Source organism: Calidris pugnax, unplaced genomic scaffold (assembly GCF_001431845.1).
Source record: "Calidris pugnax isolate Ruff unplaced genomic scaffold, ASM143184v1 scaffold20, whole genome shotgun sequence".
In the NCBI taxonomy this organism is placed as follows: Eukaryota; Metazoa; Chordata; class Aves; order Charadriiformes; family Scolopacidae; genus Calidris; species Calidris pugnax.
Window position 1 is genome coordinate 21,123,512 of NW_015094510.1, and position 24,642 is coordinate 21,148,153.

At 41.6% G+C, this 24,642-nt stretch overlaps 1 protein-coding gene across 1 annotated transcript; it reads right to left on the bottom strand.

The window, feature by feature from the left end:
• Nucleotides 1–2,637: 2,637 nt before the first annotated feature.
• Nucleotides 2,638–14,276, bottom strand: RFC3 (replication factor C subunit 3). The gene is made up of 9 exons (XM_014966254.1): nt 14,125–14,276; nt 12,345–12,482; nt 11,582–11,649; nt 9,390–9,487; nt 7,655–7,836; nt 7,269–7,405; nt 7,040–7,138; nt 5,970–6,039; nt 2,638–3,561 (listed from the first exon to the last, which is right to left on the bottom strand). Exons 1-9 carry the CDS (start codon nt 14,209–14,211, stop codon nt 3,370–3,372), a joined length of 1,071 nt encoding a protein of 356 aa, XP_014821740.1. The 5' UTR covers nt 14,212–14,276; the 3' UTR covers nt 2,638–3,369.
• Between the last annotated feature and the right edge of the window lie 10,366 nt (nt 14,277–24,642).

Sequence of the window (24,642 nt, forward strand, 5' to 3'; positions counted from 1 at the left end):
CAGAGGCAATTCTAAGCAGGTCTCAAAAGATGAAATCGGCTGAAGAAATGGATCATCTAGAGGTTAGCCCTGGGCTGTTCAGTGTTTAAAAGCATGTCTGCGCTGCCTCTCCCACTCGATCTGTGAAGCAGGCTTGTGGTGCTCACAGTAGCCGTGTCCACCCTCAGACATCCTTCCTTACCAGTCAAAGGTTCTGCTTTTCTGGTAAAAGGGTTCCATGGCAGCCTCACAAGGGGAAAAACCTGGCAGAAAAATCCTTTTTGTTTCTGGCTGCTGATCCTTTCCCATCAGTCCCATTTGACAGTAGGATGGGGGTTACTGGTCTCTGCTTCCTCTGGCACAGCCCAGGACCTCAGTTCTGCACCACATCACCTATAATGCTACCCAAAAGGAAGAGGAAGCTGCATCCAAGGCAGTCAGCCTCTACCACGTTCCCAAAAAGCACAACACTAATCTATGATTCTTATAGAATCTCTTAAGGTGGAAGGGATTACTGAGGATCATCGAGTCCTAGCCTCTGCCCCTCACAGGACTGCCTAAAACTAAACCGTATGACTAAGAGCATCATCCAGATGCTCCTTGAACTCCCAACAGGCTTGGTGCAGTGACCACTTCTTTCATAGAATCATCCAGGTCGGAAGGGACCTTTGAGGTCATCTAGTCTGACCCCCCCCACGGTCAGCAGGGACACCCCCAACTAGACCAGGTTGCCCAGGGCCTTGTTAGGCCTCACCTTGTGTATCTCCAGGGATGGGGCCTCAACCACCTCCCTGGGCAACCTGTTCCAGTGCTCCACAACCCTCGTAGGAAATAACTTATTCCTAATATCTAATCTAAATCTGCTTTTCTCCAGTTTAAAGCCATTACCCCTTGTTCTGTCATTGACAGCCTTTGTAAACAGGCTCTCCCCAGCCTTTCTGTAGCCCCCCTCAGGTACTGGAAGGCCACTATAAGGTCTTCCCAGTGCCTCCTCTTCTCCAGGCTGAACAACCCCAGCTGCCTCAGCCTGTCCTCACAGCAGAGGTGCTCCAACCCCCCGATCATCTTTGTGGCCCTCCTCTGGATGACTCGAGGCTCCCTTTGGGGAGTCTCTTATGGATACTAAGGCAAAATTGCCTTAAGAATTACTGTAGGAAGGAAAAATGCGTGCAGAGACTCATGAGGTACTGGGCCCATGTATTTAAATTTGTGGGTGACTGGAAGACAGAGGCAGGAGTCAGATGAGCAGGGAGAAATGCTGGCTTTCAGGAACAGCGACAGCTATTTCCTCTCTCAGCAATCCCTGGTCATTATGCCATTTTTCCATCCTTGACTACTCTTGATTCTTCCCAGGTAGACCATGATAAAAATGAAACTTCAAGGAGAGGCAGCAGAAGACCTACAGAGACATTTACATTGGGGTTTCAGTCTCCTAGACAATGTTGTTGAGATCTTTCGGAACAGCAAACTGCTCCTCAGCCTCCTCCAACTGACAAACCCATGGTCCAGCTCCCACCTCTCCACCCTCCACAGCAACACTGCCCCTCTGCGTTTCAACTGTATTTCACAAATCCCTACATCTATTCCTCTGCTGTCACACTGGGGTTTGGGGTTGGTTTTTTTGAGGGGGGGTGAGGAGGAAGTGTTTCCTCAGCTTTTGATTCATCACATGCTATACCTGTAGTAGGCAAATGGTAAAGTTTGTTCAGCTTTTAAAAATGAGTGGGTAAGACTAAGCTCCTGAAAGAGGGGGCAGTTTGTACATGTAGTAATTATGCCCCCTCTACCATTCTCGTGCTCTTCTTTGTAATGGATTTCAGTACTCATTTCCACTATCACTGACTAATTTAATGGTTTTCCAGGATCTCTGACAGTCAAGACACTCACACTCTGACAAGCAACCAGCGCTGTGGGTTTGGGTGACAAGAGCAGATGGAAGGAAAAAAAAAATAATCTATCTTCTGGACTTCCTCAGTTTTAAAGAGACCAGTGGAGCATGAGACAGGCCAGCACTGTCACACCGAGAACGAATGCGAGGCAAGCTGTGCATTAACACCACACATGGGATGGCCAAGGTCCTGAGAATGGCTGTGACACCCCTTCTTTAAGGATTAATGCTGCCTTTTGTACGTTTTAAAGGGGATGACAGAGTTAGTAATAACTAGTGAGATTCTTTCTTTATCAATTACTAGAGGGAGGGCCCTGGCTTCCAAAATACTGCCATGACGCTGAACTGGCTCTGACACAAAAATCCCCAAATGCTAAACCCTTCCCTGCTAAAAAAAAACAAACGAGGTGGGGATGGGATGTGAAACAGTTTTTAATTAAATACTATCTAGTAAAAGCCTAAATTAGCACAGTGAAGTAACAAAGGGCATGAATTCACTCAATTTTAGGATACCATAGTACATAGGCATAACGTGTGAAAGATTTGCAGCATAAAGTAGCATAGGGGGCATGGGGTGGGTTTTTTATTATTTTGTGGGGTTGCTGAGCTGGGGTTTTTTCCTCTATTTTTGTTAGTTTTTTTTAAACTTCAGTGGCTCCCATTTGTCTTCCAATGGAGGGGTATATCCCACCTTTCTGAAGTACAGTCTACACCAAAGCAAACAAAAGCATACCTAAAGTAATCAGACAGTTAAAATACTAATTCAGCACTTCATTTGGTGTTCGTATTTTTACAATTTATTTCGCCGCTTAAAAAAATACCAGTTTAAGAGATGAAAGAATATCTGTTAAAAGTTGAAAACTTTCCCTAGGTTAAACCACAGTCAAAGGAATAATCTTTACCTGAACAGCATTTTATGTCTGTAGACAAGTGTTGTCAAGCTGATTTAGAAGCAACACAGAAGCATTGCTCATCCACCATTTCAAAGAAGAGTCAGAAAACGTTCTGTGTCATCACACCATAGAAAACAGTATGGCTAAAATAAAAGAAGCCAGACAAACAGCAAAATACATAAATCAGGAGGCAGAATGTACATACTCAATCTAGAACTTACCATAACGTGGAAAAAACATCTTTTCCTTACGGCCTTGCCCACCAGCAATCAAAAAGCAAGCACACAGCACCCATGTTCTCTCTTGGCAATGTCAGCTTACAAAGACTGCAAAGAACTACCATCTTACACATCTTCCAAGGCAACTTGTTATCTTTCTGAAAGGGTAATGTATTTTGTATAGATCTAAAGATGGATTTGTGGCTGTCAAACAATCCATCTGGTTTCTAAACCTGAACAAATGTTGTTCTTTAGTTCACTGTGTTTTGTATTAATAGCAAAATAAAATGTTTGCTTTTGAACTACACCCACATGCAATCAAGCATGGACAAGCAGACATTTGCAACATTCTTGGCATCATGACACAACATTCTGCGTACAACTTTGGGCGTTAGAACATCATGTCATCTAGTCCATCCTCCATAAACTTCTTGTAAATTGCCATAAACTTTGCTACAAATGCTTCCAGATGATAAATGGCTTTGCTGCCCAGTTGCAGGCGGTGTTCATAGAAGGCCGCCATCTGTGCAACTTCTCCTTTCAGTTGTCCATCACAGTTATTTAGAAGTTCTGTTAGGAGGCCCTAGAAGGGGAAAAATGAGGACAGTATTTGAAAAATTGTATCTTTTTTTGTTAAGATGATAACCTAATTTCTTTGAAAATAGCCAAGTTATGACCAGTAGTTCACTCATGAATCCAACAGGAAAGATATTCAAGAATCATCTATTTGACCAAACTAGACTTATAGACTATGTGTCTTCAGAACCTTCTTTCAACATAAATTCTTCATGTCTGAATAAGTATTACCTATTGTGTTCTTAGATGGAGAAAAAAAAATATTCATATACTGGAACTACTTATGCCTTAAGAAAATAAATTAACCTCATCTACAAATACTGTAGTCTCTACTGCATGCAGGCACATGGCTCTGGGGAGAGCTTTTACCAAGATAGCAAGTGTATTAAAATCACTTCCTTCCTACCTTGACAGCATTAGGTACAAAGAGAAACACCATGAATAAATAACAAGGAAAGGGCTTATTTAAAGTATATCTCTTTATATCTATATACATATGTATGTGTAGACACACCCAAGATACTGTACAAGAATACTTTAGTCATTACAAAAACCAGAAATGCAGTATTTTGCATCCAAGACACCAATAAAATAATTGCAAATCCATCTCTATTAAAATGGCCAGGATTAATAGAGAAGTTATCTCTAGACCATTTCAAGTTCATGGAGAGGGAGTGGGCAGAGAAGTCCACCTTTGGCCTGACAACAACAGTCCTCAAACAGGGTGATGCAAGATCCGCTTACCTACCATAAGAAAGGAAGGTTAAAGAAACATCTAACTACCAAAACTGACAGAAAGCAGAAATCATTTAATGACAAAAGAAATTTATTATCTTGTAATTATGTCTGATGGCAAAGTCCACCTATGGTGAGTTGCAAACATTGGCATTAATCTTTGCTCTGCTCTTGTTTTCACTGAATTTCACTGAATTTTTAGAGTTGGAAGAGACCATAGAGATCATCTAGTCCAACTCCCCTGCTGAAGCAGGATTGCCTAGAGCTAGAGCATGTTACTCAGGACTGCATCCAGGCAGGTCTTGAAAATCTCCAGAGAAGGGGACTCCACAACCTCCCTGGGCAGCCTGTTCCAGGGCTCCGTCACCCTCACCGTGAAGAAGTTTTTTCTCATATTTGAGTGGAACCTCTTATGTTCCAACTTGTGCCCATTGCCCCTCGTCCTCTCACTGGCAACCACTGAAAAGACTCCGACTCCCTCCTCCATCAACCCACCCTTGAGATACTTGTAAGCATTAACAAGGTCGCCCCTCAGCCTTCTCTTCTACAGGCTAAAGAGTCCCAGCTCTCTCAGTCTTTCTTCATAAGGGAGATGCCTCAGTGCTTGAATCATCTTTGTTGCCCTTCGCTGGACTCCTTCCAGTAGTTCCCTGTCCCTCTTGAACTGGGGAGCCCAGAACTGGACGCAGTATTCCAGTTGTGGCCTCACCAGTGCAGAGTAGAGGGGGAGAATGACTTCCCTTGACCTGCTGGCCACACTCTTCCCTATGCAGCCCAGGATTCCGTTGGCTTTCCTGGCCACAAGAGCACACTGTTTGCTCATTGTCATTTTGCTGTCCACCAGGACCCCTAGATCTTTCTCTTCAGAAGTTGTCTCCAGCAAGTCCACCCCTAACCTGTATTGGTTTTCTTCAGCATCCTTTCATCCTGCCTAAAATAAAAACACGCGTGTCCCATTCGCCTTTTTTCTCCCAAGATGACTTCTGTCTTTGGAGAGATCTGCTGCATCCTTCAGCAAACCTCTCTCAAACATAGCAAATACTGAACTTATAACAACAAAGCTGTTACATAAGAAAACAAACCATAATCAAAATTACCCCATAAAATATATCTGTGCCTCAATACAGAAAGTGGCCTGAGGAGTCTTCAGGGGGACAAAGCATTTCCCCTTTGTTTTCACTCAGCTACGATGCTGCTGTTCTATGATCACAGAACAAGTTTTAGTAAACCATTCAACAGAGGTGTGAACAAGGAAGCCTGCAACAAAAATAAACTACATATTTACATTTTCCAAATTGGAGAACAGAAGCTTCCTGTCCCCAAAATCAACACAACACAAAACTATCATGTCTAAATGTATTTAGTCACGACTCTAACTAAACAGTCTAGTGTATTGATTGAGGATCAAGAGAGGTGAATGCTCTGTATCAGTGTTTGCAGGAACAAGGTCTGTAATTACTGCCTCAGAGCAATACCCTGGCCTATTCTAGTTACTGTAGTGGAAAGAAACACAAGAGAAAAGTATCTTTTGGTCACTCACATCTATTTGGAAAGGACAAAGCTCTTCATCAATATTTGGATAATTTGCTATGTTTTGGTGTGGGTTTTTTTTTAAACTCAAATTGAGACTGTCATAGTGTTAATATTTATAACACCTGAAGAGCTACACAGCTGAATTACCTTCATTATAATCTCAGGAGGAATGCAGTGTGTCAGGAGTTCATAAAGCCGTCCACGGACTTCTAAAAGCCTGTTGGAAAGACACCACAAAATATCAGAAATACGTCCCCAAAGCATAGTAAGGTGTTTTTACTATTTGTCAAATATGCTGCAGGGAAAAAAAAAAAAAAAACAAACCAAAAAAAAAAGAGTCAACCCAAGCAAAGTTTTTTTCTGGTTTTGGTATTTTAAGCCCAAAAGCATTGCACAAATCAGTTTTAATTCATATGCTACACACCACTTTTTATTCAAACAGTAATGTATGTTACATATACTCCAGTTACAGTGGTCTCAGTTAATCTACAAGTTAGGCAGCTATTGGAATTTGTCTCAAGCTTGTCTCCAATTCCTCTTCATACCTAAATTATTATTCATGCTTAAGATTAGTGAGAAGACACCACAAAATTGCTTAGAGCCACAGGATTCATTTACACTGTTTTTCTGTCTGTTTACAAGAGGGGGTAAGGTGATTAGCTGGCAGAAAGTGACAGTTACCAATTCTCAATTTTTGATATCAGGAGGTGAGAGGCATTTAAATTAAATACAAGAATTTAGGTGACATCTCATGTACTATATGGAACAGACTAAAAGGACCAGGCTGTGCATATAACACCAAGATGGATAAAGGGGGCAACTCCCAATGTTCTTAAACACGATGATTTCTCATTTCCAGTTCTTTCACAAAGATGCATTATGCTAAAACAGAAGCTTTAAATATAACAAACACAACACCCCCTCACACACATAAAGAGAGAGCACAACATGCAACTAAGCTTATGCTCACTTTTGATTACAAAGCTTCAACAGAGAAAACCAACAATTGCTTCAGTTCTGAAGCTCATTCAGCCGCCTCCGCTAATTTTAAAGCTCACTTCCTCTGCCTGCAAAGTTCCAGCTTCAGTAGAAGTACCAGAAAATTACGTGTAACTAAAAGTAAAGATGCCACATTTTAAAATATAACTTTTTTTTTAGGTTCAAGAGTACACCAAAAGCATAATTTAAAGCTGCTGCCAGCAAGCGTATTCACCTACCTTTGTGGTGACTGTTGACCAACAATAGCATTTGCAGTTTCTCTCAAATAAACTTCCCAGTCCATCTCAGGAATGTCTTGATCAGCAGTAAAAGGATACCTACATAATAATAATATTATTAAAAACTTAAAATCAAAGCAAACTGTCACCTATTCTAACAAGGCCTCAGAAGTAAGTTCATGTATGTCTCCGCGGGTATAATTTACATTAATTTTCAGCAGTGACTTACTGCTGTACTCTGCAGGATTCACACATCAGTAGTGCTTTCCGAAGATTCCTGCCAGATTTCTCTGCAAGCCTCCGAGCCAGTTCCTGTGGAAGAGTCAGGCCTTCCTTCTTACACACGCTGGACAAGACATGGCAGATCTAGACGGGAAACAGATAGCAGGGAGTGCAACATTTGGCAAATGGTTTAGCACCTACAGATTCTCCTGTCTGACGTATTTCTGGACCAGAGATAGACCAGTCTTTTCTAAGACATGCTTGACAAGTCACCCACCACAAAGAAAAACTAGGTCACTTTGTGGAAGTAAAGTTCTTGCTGTGGACTTACGAAATCTTATTTATCCAGTAAGACGTTTTAAATAACTTATTTTCGTTTCTATTTCAACATACATCTTCAATGCTGGGAGCAGGCACTCGTACAGCCAGGCATCTGCTTTGAATAGGTCCTATAATTTTTGACATGGAGTTGCAGCACAGGATCAACCTGCAGGTGGCCATGTACTTCTCCATTGTTCTTCGCAAAGCATGCTGAGCGTCTTTAGTGAGTTTGTCGACTTCCGTTAACAGCACCACTGAAAAAGGATTTAAAATGGTAGGGTTTTTTATTAATATCAAATCTCTCTAAGAAAACACATACTTTGACATATAAGCGATAATACCAAAATAAATGATATGAGCAGAAGAATGCAGCATGGTTCCACAGGCAGGAAAATAAAGATTAAGACAACCCGCGTGCTTTTTTGACTGTATAATCTTCTGCTCTTTCACACCCTATATTCATGTCCTGGAATGTCAATTTCTTCAGAGCAGGGCCTGCAACACTTCAGTGCCAAGAAATAATCCAGACAGGTATAGAAGCTTTCACTTTGATAATTAGTACAGTCACTTTTTAAATGAATTTTTAAGTAAGAAACACAAAAGCGTTTGTGGCAAAAGGACATATCAAAAAGCATAAAATTCTTGAAGACTCCGTCAATAAATTTTATATTTAAAAGCCAATGTCCTAGCTTTACAAAGGAATAGTAGAAAGCTGCCTTGTTATTGTAGCAGCACCTTTCCACTGTTTTTTAAAGAAAAAAAAAAAGACAAAAGCATATTTCAAAAATGCTTCAGAACAATCAGGAGACACCTAATATGAGGCAGCTAATCTAACCACTGCCTTCTGCAGGTTCCTCCAAAGGCAACTCAGAGATGGTTCCTTTCAGTACCATGAATGGTCCAGTGAGAACAGCCTGGTGGAACAAGTCAGGCCCCTGCTCTTCTCCCATTTCTGTCCTGGTTCTATGTGCAGCCTCAGGAGAGCAGCCACGTCACCAGACACTCTGAGGTGCATGGTATGACTGCCGCTGTAAGGATATGTACAGCAATAACTGATAGAGCCAGTCAGTGTCTAACAGCTAAGGTGAAATACAGTATTTCCTGAGAACAGTGAGGAAAACAAGACAAAATACTAAATCCATGACCATTTTCAACTAATTTCTGCTCTATTTTATCTGTCAATATTTCCTCTGTCCTTCAATCTCGGTATATAGTTCTAATTTTGCTTTCAATTTAGTTATGGGGAGGAAAAATAAACCTGTTGTGGCAACATGCATCCTGGAAAACTCAGTGAAAACTCAGCCTTCATTTTCCTACCCAGTGTCCTTTTGTACATTATAGATAAAATGCCTCTAAACTTTCTAGCTTATCCCCCAAAACACTACAAATAAGCAGCTAACACCTCAGTTACACAGCACCATTTACCATACAGTTATCCTGCCCCTCAAGGCAATATTAAACCACAGCAGCTCATAATGCAACTTCTACTATAGATCATTAAACGAAGTTACAGTGCATTTCAGTGGTAGACTTGGGAAAAAGACAGCAGGAATCCCAGCTCTCTCTGCCCAGCCACAGTCATTCAACCACACTCTGTCCTCCTAAGAAACCAACACAACAGACAACCTCATACTAAGTGTTTAACCACTCAAGATATTTCCACAGTGAAAAATGAGAGGTTGATTGATTTGGGAAAGGTTCACGTGTGCCCTCACACGATATATAGGTACAAATATAACAGTCAACTGAAATCTCTGAAAAACAAGTTTAAAAAGTACTTTCACTGGTTTTAACTGTTTTTACTCACCTTTAAAATCTCGTTGAGTACTTGTCTCAAGCTGTTGGGATTGTGCTACTGTCTTCAAGAGTTCCTGAATTACTACACGGTCATTGTTTCCTGCATCACTGTACCAGGAGTTTGAATAAAACTTTTTTTAAAACACCTTTATACTGCATATAAAATACATCATCCTAAGCAGCCCCAAACAAGAATGCCAAAAGAATTCAGAAGAGGTTAGACTTAAGCTCAACACACATACTTTGATGACAAAGTCACCTTCCCAATAATAAAAATGACCCAAGGATTATGCAGGCACAGCTGGAATAGTAGCATTGTACTGGGAAGTAGTGAAACTGTTGCCAAATGTTTTATTACCTCTTTAAAAGAGAACTTATTTTTTGGTATGAGCAATCTAAACATTTGTGACTTGTAATCTGGCCAAAGACATGTAAAGTGAACATTTTTACTCACTATGGGAAGAAAATTTAAGTTTAACCACACAATCTGATACCTGACTCCAAGGAACTGGTATAAATGCATAGGGTTTTTTCCCCTGAAAATCAGATGTCATGCTATAAACAACTTAGAAGGTCAATGTAAACTTGAATGGCAGACACAGCCAAGTTAAAGAGTTGGTAATAAAAGACTGATACTCAGATATTACTACAGCACAGATGGTCAACTTTTTTCCTCTTAGAAGGCAGGTAAACACAGGGAAATACCAGGTTACCTTCCTGCCTCTTCCCCTTACTCCCCCCTAGAAAAGCACTGCACAACTTTCTCAGCCCCCAGGTTAGTAGCACAGCTGGCTTGACTCAGATTTGACAGCCACTGGGGACTGACTTGCAGACTAAATTACTGAAAAAGCAAAGAAAAAGAGGGGGAAAAAACCCCACACTCTTTAGCATCCCCAGAATATTGCCTTCACAGAGGCAGCAGTAGCTCTGCAATATTTCACTGGCAAGCAAATGAAAGAGGCATTTTTCTGTCCTGTTCTAGTGACCACTCAACAAGAGGTTCCCCATTCTTGCCAAGGAGAAGGCATCAGAATGTACAGAAGCCCATTAGCTCAACCATTCACAACCTGCTGAATAGGCTACACTGACTTTGACTGCGGAGATCTGTCCTTACACGAGGGAGTGGACCTGTGATTACAGTAGGGGAGGAAAAACAAACAGGTCTATCTAATATAGTTCCATAATAAATTTAATGTCTGCATCGTCCTTCCCAGAAGTTAATTTCCTTTCCCTGTGAGCCATTTATCATGTTCCATGTTACTGAAGATGCACAACATGATTTCACAGTATTATAATTCAATCCAACTTCGCAGACTACAGCACTGCACACACAGATTCACTGTCTGGTCAGCAGGGCTGTATTAGAATAACCAGCAATACACAGAGATTAACTGCAGAACAAGCTTTTAAAGGAGACATGAGAATACATGAGAACAGCATCTAAAATGCAGAGCAACGTGAGAAAAGACTTAGCAATAAACACAAAGATGAAAGTTACTCCAGGACACATATTTTCTTACAACTGCAACCCAGACAACAAAGCCAACATAACCCAAGGCTCCCAGTGGACAGTGACATTTACTGTCATGTGACTTAAGGCAACACTAAGGGGTTTCAGGTAAACACAAGTATTTACTCTGGGTCAGTGAACTATCACCAGCAATTTCACAAATGTCAAAGTTGACACAGAGTACACCATTTTGCTTCTGTCATTTAAATCAACATCTGACCTCACTCATGACAGGATTCCCAGTATTTTGTGGTGCTGTTTTCACCCCGTGCTCTAAACTCTTTATTTTACGAGTTACCAGGTAAGCCTTCCTTATTTTCAAATCACTTTATTTTTGTATTTGTGAGAGAACTAACAATATGGGGGTGTTGGTTCCAATAGAAGCTTTACATTTCAACCTAAATGGTTAAATCTATGAATCCAGAATTGCTTGTTACTCAGTCCTCAACATCAGCATGCTTATCTGGCTAGTTAAGCAGAACATTACTGTCTTTAGTATACAGTAATGCAAATTTTTGTTCATTTAAGCTGTTCAATTAAAAGTCCTCTCCCTGCTCCCATTTGCAGTCCAAACCCATAAGCCATTATCTAATTTTCCCAGTAAATCAGGTTCTTATATACCCAGGTTGAAACCACTCGCAACATGACCAGCAGCTTAAATTTGAAGTGTGACATTTTCACCATACGCTTACCTTGGGTTAACTTCGAGGTGATAATTACTTGCAATGGTGCTAATTTCAATTTTCTTTTTAGAAGGTGCCTATGTGGAAAGTAAGCATATCAAATTTCAGAAAGAGTCTTGTAAAAATCTGATGCACAAATTTATCTTGTAGATTACAATTGGCTGGATCACCTAAAGACTCAGAGATCAAAGAACTGCTGAGACACTAAACATTAGCATCGCCTGCCCCCAACCCTACATATTATATCCATAACAAGGACTTTGAATGGATAGTGTAACCTTTTAATAATGATCAATTAAATGCCTAAGACCAAGGCAGATACATTTTTTTTTTTCTAATGCTGAAATTGTAACTATGGGAATAAGAAAACAAATTAGAACTTGCATCTATGAGAAAAGCAGTGCTAATCATTTAAAAAAAACATTTTTCAGACAAACGAAATTCTATACATCTAATTGAGAGCTAGTCTACTACAACACACCCTATTGTCCAACCAGATTTGTGAGGAAAAAACCCACAACAATCACAGAAAACAACAAAGAAGCCCCACACCCTCCCACCCAATAAGACTTAAGGAACAGGATTACCTGGCAAAAACATTTGTTCAAGTAAACAAACTAGTCTGCTTAATTAGATAAAAGAGCGTAAAGATACTAAGTGAAAAAAAAATAAATTTAAAACTCAAATAGATATAAAGGTCTCACAACAGGAATATATCAGTATATAAATATCCACATTATTTTGCAGCAGATGGGAGACTTATTTTTTTTACCGTTATACTCTGATGCTCAATTCTCAGTTTTTCCACTCCTGCACCATATAATTCCCTTAACAAACACATTATTCTTGTCTTTTTTCCAGCTCCTGAAGGTCCATACACCAACAGGTGAGGGAAGTCACCACATTGAACCTAACACAAAGCAAAGAGATTAGTTAGCTACAACAGTATTTTCCTTATAAGAGTGTTCATCCTTCCACTCTCACCCAAGTTTACATGAAATTACTTTTCCACATGCAGCTCAGTCACAACATCATACCTAGAATTAGAACTGCTGAATTTCTTTCCTGCAGCAGCATTTCCTATAATCTTTTTCTGAAGACCATATGTAACTCATTTAACTCCAAACACCTCACCCCTCAAAAAAAAACCAAGAAAACAACTGCAAAACCCAACAAAAACCACCTCAGTATTTATATGCATTCCAAGGTTTCTAGAGTGACAGATGCAATAAACACACAGTATAAAGGGATTAAAACAAAGTTTAAAGCAGATATACACAAACTGAATTATGTATATATGTGCATATATATAATTACTTTGTTGTTTCATTTGCAAGCCTTGAATCTAGACAAACAAGTAATAGATAGCCTGTACTTAAATGAAGTTAGGGGTTTGTTTCTTGAAAAGCTAAAAAGCATAACTTGGAGAACATCTGGCCAAATACCATAGTCAGAATTTACAATCATGGAATAGTTTAGGTTGGAAGAGACCTTAAAGACCACTGAGTTCCAACCTCCCACTGGACCAGGCTGCTCAAAGCCCCATCCAGCCTGGCCTTGAACATTTCCAGGGATGGGGCATCCACAACTTCTCTGGGCAACCTGTTCCAGTGCCTCACCACCCTCACAGTAAAGAATTTCTTCCCAATATCTAATGTAAATCTACCCTCTTCCAGCTTGAAGCCAAACCCCTCATCCTATCACTACATGCCCTTGTAAAAAGGCCCTCTCCAGCTTTTTTGCAGGCACCCGTCAGGTACTTGAAGGCCTGAGTAAGGTCTCCCTGGAGCCTTCCCTTCTCCAGCTAGACACAAGTCATACAGGAACACAGAGAACAAATCGGTCTAGTGAAGAAAAGTCAGCACATCACGGGGCAGAGGGTGGGAGGAAGTTGTTTAACATCCAAGCAATTACATAGTCCTGAGTTTTATTCCCAGTTGCTCACCTTAAGACATCACCTAACTTTAAGGAAACAAGGAAGAAATTTTTCATTATAAGGGCGGTGAGGCATTTGAAAAGATTTCTCAGAGAAGCTGTGGATGCCCCTGGAAGCGATCAAGGCCAGGCTGGATGGGCCTTTGAGCAACCTCGTCCAGTGGGAGGTGTCCCTGCCCGTGGCAGGGGGGTTGGAACTCAGTGGTCTTTAAGGTCTCTTCCAACCTAAACCATTCTGTGATATCGTATGCGTTATTTTTATCGGTACTGATCACTCTGGGCAAAAGCCAGCAGGAAGCACAGAGGCACATCACTGCTGAAAAAGCCAAGCCACCAACACTCTGGCAGCCTTTTCCGTAGCTCACAGGCCGCCCTCCCAAGCGGGCCCACGATGCCAGCGGACTCCCTTCCCACCGGCGGGGACGCTGCCCCGAAGGACGGGGCCTGCACCAAGGGGAAGCTTCCAACCCCCGCCCTGCGGACCCGCAGAGGCGGCTTACGGGCCGCGGAACCCCGGCTCCGGGGGAGAGAGAGGCCCAGCGGCCAGCTGGCCTCAGGCGGCCGCCACGCTTCAAGGCCGCGGAGCGCCGCCCCGGCGGGCCCGAGTGCCCCCTCACCAGGTTGCGGAGCTGCGCCGCCTGCTCGCGGTGGAAGTCGAGCTTGCCGAGGGACCCGGGCCGGTACTTGTCCACCCACAGGCTCATGGCGGTTCAAAAGCGCGCGTCGCCGGGCGCGCAGCGGCGGCAGGAGGAGGGGTCGGCTACGGCGGCCGCCGAGGGACAAGCAGCGGCAGCCGCGGAGGGGGGGGGGTAGAGGCGCCCTCCTGCCCCGCCCCCGGGGCGCCCTTCCAGGCCCAACCCGCTGTGGGGCGAGACAGCTCCCCCTCCGTCCCCGCTGGCTTTGAGGGTGTTTCCTCCCCCCCCCGGCAAATTCCAGCTCTGCCCACGGTTCCCCCACAGGATTTGTGTGTGAAGCGGCAACGCCCGTGCTCCCGGGGCAGCGGCCGCGTTCTGGCCTTGGCGGGGTCCTGCCTCCTTACATGGGGCGGGGGGGCCGCCGGGGAAACCCTGTCATGGCGCTGGGGCCGCACCCGGCCTGGCAGTGCTGGCGCCAGCGCTGGGGTCTCTCGCTGTCTGTAGCAAACTCATTATTTTTATTGATCTTAACTCATTTTTTTAATACTTTTTTCCACAAATTGTACGCCCATGCTTCACGCCAGTGGTGATGGCAGCAGGGGCAGGCTGGCAATGGCACACGGGCGGCGTAGGCTGAGCAGCCAGGGCAGGCCGGCAGAAGGGCGGGAGAGGGGGGATCTGAGGTGAGGTCCCGTAGGGAAGGCCCAAGGGGGAAGGAGGTGGTGAGGGGCTGACGGGAAAGAGCCCCTCAGGCAGCCATGGCCTGCCCCCGCCTGCCATCAGCCTCCGCAGCTGACGTTCGGCCTCTACGGACAGACAACACAAAGCGGCTGGTTTTCTGTGTCAGGGGAACATACGGTCCTTTGGTTCTTTGTCTCGGTGTCACCCAGGGCTCACAGCCTCATTACACACCAATGGGTTGCCCGTAATCAGTGTATCGCAGGGTGGGTTTGCAGGCTCCATCTATGTGTGTGGTTTTATGTGTATACGGAGTATGTATGTACAGAATTACAGAATATTTATCTAAGAGAAACTCTCATCTTGTTTCTTTGTGTATTAGCCTTAATAAATGAAGCATCATGCACAAATGATATTACTTAAAGCATAATTCTTTAATAAAATGCCAGTGTGCACATGAATAGGCTGAAATGTGTCAGTGTAATTTTTTTACTTACATGACTTCTGTGAAAAAAATACAATTAGGTGAAAAGTTCATGTGACTGCTCATATTTTATCAGCTTTGTGTTCACACAGTCAAAAAGCCGTAATGAAGGTAATAACTTCATTAACCTAGACATTCGAGTTACTTATAAAGATCACATAAACCTAGTGGGTGCAAAGACAGAGCACCTTACTTAGTACCCTGCAAGGTCCTACACCTGGGACATGGCAATCCCAGGCACAAACACAGGTTTGGGTGGAGAATGGCTGGAGAGCAGCCCTGAGGAGAAGGACTTGGGCATGTTGGTGGATGAGAAGGTCGACATGAGCCAGCAATGTGCACTGGCAGTCCAGAAAGCCAACTGCATCCTGGGCTGCATCAAAAGAAGTGTGGCCAACAGGTCAAGGGAGGTGATTCTACCCCTCTACTCTGTGCTCTTGAGACCCCACCTGGAGTGCTGTGTCCAGCTCTGGAGTCCTCAACATCCAAGGGACATGGACCTGTTGGAACGGGCCCAACAGAGGGCCACGACAATGATCAGAGGGCTGGAGCACCTCTCCTATGAGGACAGGCTGAGAGAGCTGGGGTTGTTCAGCCTGGAGAAGAGAAGGCTCTGGGGAGACCTTGTAGCAGCCTTCCAGAACATGAAGGGTGCCCACAGGAGAAGATGGGGAGAGACCCTCTATCAGAGAGTGTAGCGACAGGACAAGGGGTAATGGGTTTAAATTGAAAGAGGGGAGATTTAGATTAGATACTAGAAAAACATTCTTTACTGTGAGGGTGGTGAGACACTGGAACAGGCTGCCCAGAGAAGTTGTGGATGCCCCATCCCTGGAAGTGGTCAAGGCCAGGCTGGATGGGGCTTTGAGCAACCTGCTCTAGTGGGAGGTGTCCCTGCCCATGGCAGGGGGGTTGGAACTCAGTGATCTTTAAGGTCCCTTCCAACTCTAACCATTCTGTGATTCTGTTACCTGTTTATCTGAAATAGTTATATTACTTACTCTCATAGACAGTTTATTTGCAGATTGCCATGAATTAGCAAATTCACCTTGTTCTGCTTTGCCAGCACTACCCTTGTACATGACTGAGGCTGGGAAAGCTGCAGCAGCAGCAATATCCTGCCTGGTCCTTATCTTTGAGTCCTTTGTTATGCTCAGCATCGCAGAGTGACCTGTTCCTCTGTCGTTTTCAACACATAGATTTTGTGGGTGTACAGCGTTTCTAATGAGTGACTGTTCTCTCTGCTTAACACCTGCTGTTTCTGGGAGTGATCTCTGAACTTGATCATTAATTACTTTGGTATCCACTTTGGCTAGCTATATTTATGACTAGCCTTTTAAGCTTTTTCAGATCGTTGCTCATTTACCTGACTTTTCAGTAATTTCTGAGTGAGGGGCTGCTCTTCTTGTGTCTATCTGTCATGCTCAACTTAATTGCAACTCCTTATAACCTACTCAGTTGTTCCAGCCCCCAGAGATACTGTTTTTACTAATGCATGCCAGCTTCCAGCAAGTGCTCTGACAGATTCTCCAGGCTTTCAAAGTACCAGTGAAAACAAATCCCTTTTGGATGAAGTCAGGCTTATGCAGGTAGGACTCAGTCCAGTGGGCTTATAGGTACTTTCATCTCCCAACAAGATCAAGGAGACGTGAAGACATGTGCCATCTCTGAAAGGGCCCTAAGCTCTTTTCATTATTAGGTCATCAAACTTCCATAAGATTTCTTGTTATCCCAAGGAGAAAATGCTGGGAATTGTGCCCTACTTCAGCAATGCGTTTCAGCATGGGCTTATACTTAAGCTTTCAGTTAAGTTATTCTTTGCCGTAAAAAGTAATTAAGCAGATGAACAGAAGTAGTTTGTTAAGTGAAAAATGTTATTAGTTTAAAACATGGGCCTGCATGAGGCATTGCAGTTGTGGTTCTTTCTATCTGATTAAAATGCTCTAGAACGCTTTGATTTTCTACCTCATTAATTTTTTAGCTTCACTATAAATCTAAACAAAAAGAAGTAAATATCTAAAATGGGATGGTTTGGCCAAGTGTATTACAAATAAATTAATGTGAATAATACAGGAGACTGTGGCAATTTCAGCTGCAGTCACAATTCACTCACATGTAAGGACTCTTAAAATATGTCTTCACTCATTGTGTTCAGTCCAGCAGAAAGGTCAAAAGGTAAAATGACTTCTCTGCATGAATAAACCAGACAATGTATCTGAAAATAGAGATTTTAACTACAAATGGCATTTTGAGCCTCTCACTACCAGCAGCCATCTTATTAGAAAGTGACACAATGTCAGGCACTATAAAAGAAAATCCATCCCACGCCCAAATCGAAGTAAAATTGTAAGACCTGGGTCCAGCGTTTTAAAAAAAAAAAAAAAAAATATTTTTTTAAGCTGTTTTAAACAGATTCTTGAAATGATGTTAGAGCAAATGAGAGCATTATTACACTGACCTCCTAAATCTTTTTACAGCATGATTACTGCTAGTGATCCAAGTAGCCATTAACAAGTCCAAGTACCATTTTGCTGTACAGCAACTTGTGGTTTTCAGACAGAAAACTGTTTGGCATCTTTTGATCCTTCAGCCTGCTTAGCTGAACAAGATAGATTTTTCTTTTCAGTTTCAAATATTTTAGTAGATTATTGCCACTCTGTTAGCTGTCACTCTAGGTTATATCACCCTGTCCCCATCAGAGTGCCTGTATTGCTCCGAGTAAATTGTAGCACGTCAAGAAAGACCAGATCACTAATTACAATGAAAAAAAAAAGAGACCATAATAAAGTGACATCTGTTCTGTTGGTGACATGCTGATGTCATGCAGATTGAATGTGACAGTGGAAAGAACAACATTAACAGTGATAGCCAAATAAAAATCTAAAATAAATATATCCCATATAGATTGGCAGCACTGAAGAAGCTGCTTCTTTGTAAAAGACATAAAACCAAGACATTCTACTTCTTCAACAGCCTAATGGTTTATCTTGCAGTCCTTTATTTAGTCTGGAAAATTAAGGTAATAAAAACATCATAAAAGTTTTCCAAGCAAGGATGAGACAAACAAAAAAGGTGTAAAAAGGTACATTTTCACAGCCACTGAAGATATACTCTGGAAAAGGCTACAGAGATAATGTTTAATTGGAGGATGCATCCTGTCCATCAGTCATTACTGCAAAAGCTTTTGTACATTTGTCCATATAGAAAAGATTAAGCAAAGTCCATTACTAAAGAACTGGAAAGATGAAAAGAGGTAGGTGTATTTAAAAAAAAAAAAAAAAAAGCAAAGCTATCACTTTTTCATGCACTCAGGACACTTGCCAGTATTATAAAATGTTCTAATTTAAGCGGTACTTCTTCATGTTCCAGCTCCTGCTGCTAAAGGCCAGACCCCGCTCAGCTTCCCTAGTCTCTAGTGTACCTGGAGAATTAGAAGAAAAGGAGATGAGATATATTTTGCTGTTCTTAGGCCTCTGTGGCCTCAATTGTGCATAGCTGTGCAAACCTAAGAGCTTTTAGTTCTGCCATTAGGAATTGTCAAACTACACATTTAAGCAAGATTTACAGCTGCACAGTTAATCATGATAGAAAAACATAAGGAGACAGTTGAAATTTTTAAAATATTCTGAATATAAATTCAAACATCCATCTAGGGACATGTAGAGTTACAGATCGGTTCTTCAGATGAACTACAGCTATGCTGAACACTTGCTTATTTTCTTTTGAAGGTTTAGATAAAAACGATAGGCCATTTTCATTTGTAATTTAGGTCTTTCCCCCCTGAGATTTACCAGGTCACTGACTAAAATGTGTAGGCGTGTTTTTCAGATTCCATCATCATTTATTTTTCAATAACAGAAGAACTGGAGCAAAGGAAGGTCTTGTCCACTTAAGATCGCAGACTTGAATTTAAAGGTATTCTGAAACCAATTCAGCATTTTTTTCTGGATGTATTCTAAATAAGACATACAAGTTCCTTATGGAAACTAACCATGAAGCTCTTTAAAGAATGACATGCTGTAAGATATTTAACTATATGAACAAATATTGGTGCTTGACCTGTAATTAGGAAATAATTTTGTGAAGATGTCTCTTTCTGGGGAAGGATAGTTATCACTGATGAAGGACAATGCCTTATTTTGAAATATGGGGGTCTTTGCTTCCGTTCTCACCAGTACTTGAACTCAATTATTTTTTTTTATTGACTTGAACTACTTTTACAATGAAAAATTCATGAAATGCATTTTTGCAAAAAGACAGATGAATGTACAGGAAAGAAGTTACATCAAAAAATTCTGAAATGGCTCTGCCTGTAATATTCTAACTAATGTGGCTAAGATAATAGGTGTTCTAGATTTCTAACATTTGATAACTCTCTTCATTTTTTTTCTTTTTTTTTTTTTTAAACTTTCCTCCAGATGCTAAATAGTGCAGCCTCTTTGAATTCATAGAATATTAATAAATGAACAAATCTTGGTGTATTTGCAAAGATGGGAATAAATATGGGACATAAAAACCAGATTTCCATTGCATTCCTGTGAAGGAATGTTGCTACAATCTGATGTGATCCAAACCCCTATCTATGCTGCTGTTAGTTGTCCCTAATTGTAGTTTTCATACTTTTACTGGAACTCAGAGGTTCTACAGCACATACTATGTTTTATGAACCCATTAATATGTCAGACATTGACTACCATAATTTAATCTCCTATAAAATCATCAAATAATATTGGTAGGATCTCTTTTATTCAGGCTGCAGCAGTCTTACTTGCATCTCTTAATTTGTCTTTTCCCTTGTAGAGCAATTATATTTTTGTTGAATCAATGGACATACTGAAGCTTTTGAAGTTCCTGCTTTTCTCCTGAGACTCTTCATTTTCAGAAGAGCTTTCATCTTAAGTGCAATGTCAGTTTCAGTAAAGTTTGCTAGTCTTGAGTTTTGATGTTCTAGTCAGTCACTAAACTCATTGGAGGCTTACTCAGAGTTACTGGCTAATCTGAAGCCAGCCCTGTTCTTATTTGAGTAGGTGGAATCTGCTGACTGAGATGGGAACAGTTCTCTGTAATCTGGATAAAAAGTAATACAGGGTGTATGACCAACAGCAATTTATGCTCACACTTTCCTTTTCAGTTGAAAACAGTGTGTTCTTAGATCCTCAATGTAAATGTGTTTCTGTTAAAAACATACCTATAACAACAAAACATGCTACGTTATTCTACACTTCCTGGTTCTATACATGAAAATGCCCAATATGCAATGACAAAAGAAATCTGGAACAGAAATTTAGTTTGGGAAATGTTTACCACAGATGTATCTGCCTTCAGTAACAGTAGACTTCTGCACATAACACTATGACATGACTGTGGTCTTGAAAAATGACCAGAGCAATACAAGCTATTAGTATTGTCTTATTGTCAGACAGAAAGGAAAACTTTGTCACAAGGTTTTCTGATCTCTCCTCTGGTTCTTTTTTTTCTTAGGCAAGGCCAGTTCAAAATTAGCGGGTTTTGTTAAAGTAGGCAATGTAGAACCCAGCATCAAATGTTAAACACACCTTGAACAGACTTCTACGATGTCGAATATAAGGAAAATAAGACATAATAGATTAAGCAAATATTTTGCATTAGTTCTCTTCATATATTTTGTCCTTCTGCTTCTTCAGGTATCTGTCTGAATTTATATTTCCTTACAGTGAGGAGGAGAACTCATCTTGAACTGCATGAAGAGCCTCTTTTTAAACTGTAGTGCAAGTAGGACTGAGTTCATATGAATAATTTGCTGTATTCATGACAAAGCTGTTCTCTCGTTCCATTTTGCCTCGGGTGTCTGTCATCAGGAAGAACCAGCTTAAACCATCAGGGTATGCAGGCCTTGAAGCTGTTTGAATTTATGTTAGAATTAATGCAACTGTTAGAATTTATGGATTATTTTCTAGCTGCATGTATGTGACAGCACTGTGTTTTGTGATAGAGAAACAAGGTGCATAAACTAAAAGTCTATAATATTATGAAGTGATCTAAGTTGTGGCTGCCATGCTTCTTTCTCCCCCCTGACAACTTTCTACTCTTTACCCTTTCCTGCTACTGTGCTTATCTAATATCATGAAAAGCTGGTTTAGTGAGCTAAGTGGGCAATAAAAGCAAACCTTTTGTTATCAGTCTAGATCCCTGGAATTCCTGCTATAGACTCAGCTGGGTGTAAGGGTTTGGCAAGACCATGCTTGTGCCAACTTAAGTCAGTTTAAAATCTTGTAGAGCCACATTGCCAGAGCGATGTGTTAGGGCTATTTTTGCTGCCCTGTCTTTAGCTTTATTTCCTTTTCATATGTAGGCTTAAGACCACTCTTGATCATTTGGTAAATGGCCTCTACTCCATAGCTTCTGATCTGGGTGATGAGAGACCTCCCCGTTTCTAAACAGCTCTTCATTAAGGCAGTTGTTTACAGGGATCCTGTGGCTATGAGTACATGTGCACAAACTGTCACTTTTGCTGCCTCCTACAAAGTTTTCCTTTCTGAAACCTGTTTTTTTTTTACCACGTTCTGTGCACTTAGGCATCTTTCCTTTTAGAGATTTGTAATATCCTTGGGTGTGGCTAATTAGACATTGATATCAGAGATTAGAACTTAGATGAGTTCTTTGTAGCTAAATGATAAACTAACAAGCTTTATAGGAAAGAGGTAAAGAGGGAGAGAGCAAGATCAGCATGTCTTGCCGCTTTGGATGCCAGCACAGTTTTTTTGGACTTGGCTAATGGATTCCACTTGACTGCTCTAGACATACTACATTGCCAATTGTGTCTAGGAGGCTACATAAACTTGTACAGTTTCATTTGTGCAAGTGTCCTTTACTTGCTAATCCCAACCAACATCTATTGTAGTAAATAAAAACAGAGAGTGAGTGACCATTCTCTGTAAATGAGACCAGCTCTCAGCAAATTTTATGGAAGAGGACACCATCTTTGTTCCCATCCATGGGGCCTACTGAGAATAGCTCCCGACCTTTGCTACTCCCCAGGCTTCCGTTTGAGTGAGTATTCATTGGCCCAAGCCAAAATCATGCCAAGGATCATTTAAAGAGTTTAATGATATGGACCCAGGCCCAGCGTGGTGTATCAGTATAAGCATAAGCTAAGCCTATGTGTGTGCTACTAAATCAAACTAGGCTAGGGGTCCATTCTCCAGGCCTGAAGCTGAGTGATACAGGCTTTGGTGTGTCTAGCCTGAAAACTACGTAACACTTGGCCCTCAATCTCCCCTGGTCCGCAGATGGAGTCTCTATGACATAATATCTATTTTTAGTGTGTTTTTTTTTCCATCTTGACTGTCTGATATAATGTGAGGGCTGAGCTGTATCCCACCAGAGTGAAGTCATCATAGCATGACACTGAACATATATATGACATATCTTGGGGTATGACATGAGGGCATATGGCACGTACTAGAGGATGAAGGGCCTGCTAGGGTGGCACTGGAGGACTGGGTAAGGTGGAGGAAGCCAGTCGTGGTGCAGTCTTCTCCACGATACCTATTAGGAACAGTCCCTAGGATGTGCTGTTCTCTGGAGCACATGTTGGCATTCACTTAGAAAGCATTAGTGAGAATGGGCCAGAATTTTGCTGAGGAACATGCTTAGTCTTGGGTAGTACCAGTGGCACAATGCTGACATGCATACCTGGGCCCTTCTCACTTACCAGTATAAAGAAGCATGAGTATTTTATGTCTTCCCAGTCTCAGCTTCAGTACTCACTGACCAGTCATGCCGACTGCCTCCCGGAAAACCTTGAGCACAGGAGAATGATTGCTTATTGTGGGAATTAAGGGGCATGAACTCAAAGTAGCACTTGACAGGTTCAAAACAAGGAGAAGAACGTGGTTCTTCACTCAGGGCATAGCTATGCTGTAGAAGTCCTTGCCATCAGATGCGGTGGAGGCTACAAGTTCACAGGAGTTCAGGGAGGAAGCTGCATAAACTCACAAGAAGAAATATGTGATGTTTACTAAATTTGTGGAAGCTCTATCTGGCTCAGAGAGGCCCTGGAACAATTGTTGAAGGTTGGGAGAATGTCCAGGGAAATTCTCACTCTGTGTTTGCTTTTGTACTCTGTCCTGTGCTGCGAGAGAAGGGGCAGTGAGGTAGGGTTGTCTGGTCCAGCTGCTCTGCTCTCCCACATTTATCTTCAGTCTCATCTCCATTAACGTGCATGCATCTGCTGAACCCAGATATACAGTATCTGTCTGCAGCGTGGACTATTCATTTTTCCCCATTGCTTTATGTGGGGATTTATTCAGGCCCTACAGACCTAGGCCCATTTTGTCATCGTAAGCTTCCTGCTTAGCTTAGTAAGCTCTTAATTAGGTTCTATATCTTTTCTGTCATTCTTCCACTCAGCCAGAGCAGACTATTTCTTGTAGGAAGCAGGAATTTGACTTTTTAGGCCATTAGTGCCTCTACTGGTAAATTATCTTGCCCCCAGAAAAAGCGACTATGATTCTTTAACGTTGCCAGGCAATAAACCCTTCCTTTCTCTTGTACCTTTTCCTGTCAACACCTTGTTTATCTTTTTCCAGAAACTCTGCCTTTCTGTCGCTTTGTTGGTAACTGGTGGAAGAAGTCTTGGGTCTTTTTGCATTCTGCAGCAGTCTGCAGCGTCTGAGCAGCAGCATAAAAGTGTCTGCACTTAGTATGTCAGATATGTCATGCCTTTTCAGTTTCAGTTCTGTTACCACTTTTTACCTGCAAGTCCTTCAATTGGCCCGTAGTCTAGAAAATAGAGCAGTAATTTACTATGACGTGACTTCCCCTATTAAAAATGAGTACATCTGTTCACTCAGCTATGGCTTCCTCGGCACCCTCCAGTAGCAACATAATTAGAGTTCTGATTGCAACCTGCTAATGATTCCTTCCCCAAATATCTCCCAATCTAATTTTAAATGCGACATAACAAATGTAGCTAATAAACAGCAAAGGAGAGAACATGATAAGGGTAAATGAGTTAGCGCAATATCACATATAAGAATTTATTTAAGCATTGATACAAGTGTAAACTTACAAACTAATATAGGCATTGCAGGAGAAGTGCCTTAGAATAAGGTATATAAAAGATCAAGGAGGAGTTTTCTTAGATGTTTAAGACTGTGTAAGAAGACAAAGACATAAATGTGGAGGTACATTGGGGATTACGTCAATGAGCCTATCTTGCATATTGGCTTTTATCAAAACTTGTTAATACTAAAGATACAAAGAGAAAATTTGCTTCTACTTCTAATAGTATTTTTCAACTATTTCTAATAGACATCTAAAGTCTGAATTTTCTTCTAGGAGTTACACTGTTCACA